The 5,483-nt window shown below is 55.4% G+C and overlaps 1 protein-coding gene across 1 annotated transcript in view; it reads left to right on the top strand.

Annotated features, from left to right (window-relative positions):
• The first annotated feature begins 2,141 nt into the window (after positions 1–2,141).
• Positions 2,142–5,483, top strand: part of HES1 (hes family bHLH transcription factor 1) — a 13,435-nt gene continuing 10,093 nt past the window's right edge. The window contains 1 exon segment of the mRNA XM_009334101.1: positions 2,142–2,192. Within this exon segment, the coding sequence (XP_009332376.1) occupies positions 2,142–2,192 (51 nt within the window).

Genomic DNA, 5,483 nt, shown 5'->3' with positions numbered 1-5,483 from the left:
CTGGGTGGGTCCCCCGGAATGCAGGTGGGGCGGAGGGGAGCGGTGCCCTCGTCCTCGCCAGGCATCCCCATGGAACGTGGGGAGCGGGGCTGGAGCACCTTCACAGATAGCCTGCTTTCACCCAAAACCTGCCACGTTTGGGTCAGCAGCTCCCTGGACCCCCGGGACGTGGGGACAGACCCAGCTCAGCACTGCGGCTCTGCACTACCGGCAGCATCATGGTGTGGGGTGGCATCGCTCTGCACCATCCCTTCAGTGCGACCCACATCCCAGTCCAGGGTCACTGCCATTCACCATCCGGGGTATGGAGCCTGTAAGTGGCTTTTCCTTAGGCAAGGGACATCTTCAAGGCATAGAGCTGATGTCAGAGGTGACAAGCGCAACACATACCCCGTGATAAACCCCGCAGGGCTGGCTGCTCCTCACCTCTGCCTCCAGCGCCTCCTCCACAGGCTCACAGCAAGGAGCAAGCTTGTGCTCCTGCGCGAGCAGTGGTGAACGAGGCCGTGGAGATGCAGCACAGGGGACGCCCGTCCCTCGCCAGCCCACGCCAGCTCATCCCTCTCACGTGTGGCTCAGGCTCCATCGAGCGATGAGGTTATTTTCTGGCTGCTGCCACTCCTGCTGAGAGCTGCTCCAGACCCTCCTGGTCCCAATGATCATTTCAGCCCCATTTGTCTTCCCGGCAGTTTTGTCGTTCCCTTCTGCAGTTTTCTTCCTCTGACTCAGCCGCACGCGTGTAGCAAGCACGTTGTCTGGCCGCCCACCCTCGCAGGCAGCCCCGGGGGACCGGGCAGCAGCTCCCGGCCCCACGCTGGCCTCCACATCTCACTTTCCCGGCTGGGGAAACACACTTTGCAAGCAAATGCTCCCTTTTTGTGTCCAAGTCACAGGTGAAAGAAGACCAGAGTCATCAGTGTCCTCCCTCAGCCCTCCAAGCACAACTGGCTGCCGTCCCTCGCTCCTGTCCCTCCCCGTGCTGCAGCTCCTGGGCTGAATTCTCACTCCTCCTTTTCCAAGAGCATCTTCCCATGGCGTGGCCAGCGCTGCCATGCATCGCAGGGGGCAGCAATCAGCTAGCGTTGCCAGGTCTAAAAATGCTGTCTTAAAAAAGCAGATCTCAGATTAGCATGACAGAACTCTCTAGCCCTGTCTGCCCTTCAATCTTATTTTCCATTTACACCTCCTCCTTTAACTGCCTTTCTTCCAAAAGGCATTGAACACGTTGCACACAAGTGAGAGTAATTTAAGGGGCTGGCACACTGTGGGCTGGGATTTCATGGGATTATGGCTTCCTCCCTCCCTGTATCTCCCAGAGACTCAAGATTTGGGATCCCTGGCTGATGCGTGACCGGGGGAAGGCTGCAGGAGGAAGGCTCCAGGTGGGACCTGCCTTTGCTGACCTGCGAGTGCATCTCCTCCCAGGACAGCACCAGCAAACCTAGTTAGCGGGGCCAGCCCGGGGACTTTGATGCCTGCTTTCCCCTGCTGCAAGCAGCCTCTGCTCATAGCTGTTATCCTTGTGTAGATGCCCAAGGCGGAGGTCACGGACCTCTGCAAACCTCTGTGTGTCCCAGATTCCTGTGTTGGCCGCGGTCAGCTGTGATGCCGTGTTTGGTACCCAGCATCCAAAGGCAGATGCATGCGCGCTTCCCCTGGCTGCCAACCGCCGGGGAAAGGCTGTCGTGCACCAAGGGTGCTGGGCCGGTCTTCTGCTGTGACCCCCGGACAGATCTGCTCTCCCCGTCCTCCAGAGGCCGTTTGCTTTACGATCTGTGAACATCAGGAAAAAATGAAATAGCAGTGGAGAATTCCCTTCAGCAAAGCTTTGATGGTGAAAAATGTGCTGTTGGGTTGTCTGTTCCACAGAATTCAGGAAAAAAAAAAAGACGAAGAAAAGAAGGAGGAAGGAAAGAGAGAAACCATCTGCTTTTTTCAGAAGTTCCTCACCCACACACTATATCGCCGCTGCTTGGAAAGGCCTTTTCTCCTCTCCCTTCCACTCCTGTGCAATCAGATAGTCCCCAAACTGCCCCTGGGTTAATTGAAACCAGAAGCCGCTGTCACTTCCAAGTGTTATGAGCACAGGGACCACGAGGAGCTCAGGTGTTTTGGAAAGGATGATGTCAGTAGGGTCTGCGATGAAAGGCTCGCTGACAGCCTGCAAGGCGACGCCGCGGGAACGGCCGCAGGTAGGGGCTCAGCCCTCCGTGGGTACCACCAGCTCCGCTCCATCAGCCCCGCACCGCCAGGTACTGTGACCAGGGCCGCCCCGCGGCGGCCGCGGCAAGGCTGGACACGAGCTCAGGAACTTTGCCCCGTCCGCTCCCGGCACTCACCCCCATGCTGCTACTTTTAGGGCAAAAATAGTTAGATTTTTGTAAAGAAAAAAAGCCCAGAGTGAAAAGAGGCTCCGGAGCCCTTCCTGGCAGGGGACAGCCGGTGACGGGTGTGTGCCCAGCCTCCCTTCAAAGTGCGAGTAGCTAATCTTGTCTCAATAAAACCAGCATCGTGTCAGGGTAATCAGCGGACGTCAACACTTTAATGGCACTGGCAGAGCCCCAGCGAGGTCCAGGGGTTATCCTGGCTGCATCGTATTCCCACGGGAAAGGTAGATAGCAAGCTCCCTCCTTCAGGTACACATCCGATGGCTGTCAGGTGCCGTGGGGCACGCGTAGCGCTGCCGGCACCTCTGTTGCAGCCCTGTCTGGGTTATTAATGGGCTCTCTGCGGCCTGCAGCCATCTCTCCTGGGCACCCCGCCTGCCCACACCGGGAGGGGACAGGAGGGGACGGGACGGGACGCCTCGCTCGCCAGCAGGCAGTGTAAATCTCAGCTTCCCAGGCGGGGCAGCTCCATAAACCGCAGCAGTTTCAGCACCGGGTTTGTACGCCTATACGTACAACAGGCAAATTGACAGATGACGCTGTATACACAGATTGTGTAAACTGCCGTCAGGTGCTGCCCCGTGCCCCTCACCGGGCGCCAGCGGGTGCCCGAGCCTCTCTGCGGGGACGGAAGGGAGACAGGGGGGACCTGCCGGTGACACAGCCCGTGGCGAGCCCGGCGCGCTCCCACGTACCCGTCCCCTCGGCCTCAAGGGCAGGCCCGAAGGAGAGCGAGGGAGGAGGGTGCGTTGATTTAAGATGTGAGAAGGTCAAAAGTTTTCTTGAGCGCAGTTGCTATCACGACGCTGAACACTTCATCCCCCTTTTTATCTGCCCCAGTATTTATTGTCCATGAGCAAATACTTGTGTTTTTATAAATTCCTTTAGAGTGAATCACCCTTCTCCTGTTTAAACCAGCAAAGACCACATCAAACAGTATCACTCCATCTAGAATTAATCATTAATTTGAAGTATTTGACAATATTTTGCCAGCATTATTTCTTCCTCTCCCCGATTAATAAAGGTTAAGCCTCAGTACCGGCACTTTTGCAGGACACTTGGTGCACAGTGGTGTCGCTGGGAGCTCACCAGCCCCAAACCCGCCCTGGGCAGCGCAGGCACAGATGTGCAGGTCTGGACCCGGCTTTCAGGCAGGTGGAAGCAGCCTCGCTGCTGCCTGCACGTGGTGTGGAGCGGGCAGCTGAGCCGCCACGCTGCCCGGTGCAGCCCCGGGACCCTCCATCCCGCAGCCGGGGAGCTAACGCACACAGGGGCTGGTGTCAGAAGCCTTTTCACTCGCGGGGAAGTGCAGAAAGACTGGTCTGGTCTAGAGGATTGTAGAAGGAGATGGAGCCTTCCTCTGCCTGCTCTCACCGCACCCTCCGTGAGCACAGTTTCAAATCAGGCCAAAATCTGATCTCAGATGGTTGCATGTGGCTTCTATTCACTTGAGACAGAATCCAGCCTTTAAACGCCACATTTTGTACTTTGGTTTTATGTCTCAGACATGTGTTTTGCTAGGACACTGCATTTCATTTTAAAATTATTTTTGACAAGGCCTTATGGTTCATGAATTCCTGCACGCCAGGTCCTGCAACACTCATCCCAGATCTGCTGGCCTCTTCTGAGGCACCACATCGGGGTGGTTTTCCTTCCCACTCAAAAACAAGCCATGAAATGACCTTGATTTTTCCAGTGTCTTTGTGGCAGGGCATTTTCTCAACACTTTTATGCCAATCTATTGCAGCCCTTGGATGGTTTCCAATCTAGCTTGCTTGGATGCTTTGCTATTTAGAGAGCGTGGCTGGTTGCTTAAGTCATGTGGCATCGCTTCTTGCTTTCGAACAGATGGGTAAAATGTATAAACACACAACAGCACATGATGAAGGCAGAATATAGCCTGCTGTCCCCAAATAACACACCGGAGACAGAAAGATGAGGCATGGTAAGCTGGCCATGCTGACACCACCCAGGCAGGCTGAATGAACTCCAGGTCTTTGGCATTTCATGAGCACATTTGGCTATTAATCTGGTACTTAAGGGAATTAAATACGGGCAGGCTTGGGACCTTTTGGCACAGTTTCCACATTGCAACACTCCGCGAGCTCCCCTCCAGCTCCCCTTGCTGAAACAAACTGTTCTCCAGGTGCCTACAGCAGACACACTCCAAATCCACAGGTGCCTTCGGCTCCGAGGAGAAAGCAGGGACAAGCTCCTGGGCGTGCAGCACAAGCAGCCTCTTCTAGCTCCTTCCTCATCCTCTCCTGCCTGTGGCATCCAGGGTGCTTATGTCACAGGGGACAGGGAATTCACCTCCATGTGCTGCACTCCTGGCTGCGGCTGGTTCTGCTCAGGAGTGTGATGGAGACGGTGCCGGGCAAGGCATGAGCATTATTTTCTTGCCTCTCTCCAGCAGCGGGATTGGAAAGGCTGGCTCGGCTATTGTAAAGCCAGTGGCAAGGGTTGCTGCTTGCCTCGGAGGAAATCACCTGCCAAACTCTCCCCAGATTTACACCAGAAGAACGCCATTTTATTGTGGGGCAGCAGCAGAGAGAGCAGGACAAAGCGCTCCGTGGACTGGGCCACTGTAACATCCCTGCAGCGAGCACCCCTGCCCACTCTGGCTGCTGGCATTTCTCCACCGGGTTTATCACTGTATCAGCCATGTGAATACACCTTTTTTATGGCATGAGCCTTTCAGTGGGCTTCTGAAAGACAGTGATGTGCCTTTGAAGGTTTGGCTGATCCTGTTTCCTGTATGCTCCTGAGCCTTGTATACATTTAAATTTTACTTGTTAACTCTGTAAGGATACTTCAGACTTGTATTGTACTGAAATTGGCTGGGATCTCGGTATCTCACTTATTCCCACGTACTTTTTTCTTAGAAATGCTTTGTAGTCACGTTATTGCTGTTGGGAGGTTTGGCTTTAACAGCCTCCAATAAAGATATGAGCCTGCGAAAGGGCACCCGTAGCCCAAGATTATTCAAGAGGAGCAACCAAAGTGCAGGTGCCTGCTGTTTGCAGGGCCTCTTATTCGGGGCAGTGGCAGCCGGCCCCCGGGCCCGCAGGCCGCGCGGCCGGGGGGCGGGCGGCG

Source organism: Pygoscelis adeliae, unplaced genomic scaffold, assembly GCF_000699105.1.
Source record: "Pygoscelis adeliae isolate BGI_AS28 unplaced genomic scaffold, ASM69910v1 Scaffold161, whole genome shotgun sequence".
Classification (NCBI taxonomy): Eukaryota; Metazoa; Chordata; class Aves; order Sphenisciformes; family Spheniscidae; genus Pygoscelis; species Pygoscelis adeliae.
The sequence above is the reverse complement of the archived record's forward strand: the minus strand, read 5'-3'. Positions and strand labels throughout refer to the sequence as shown.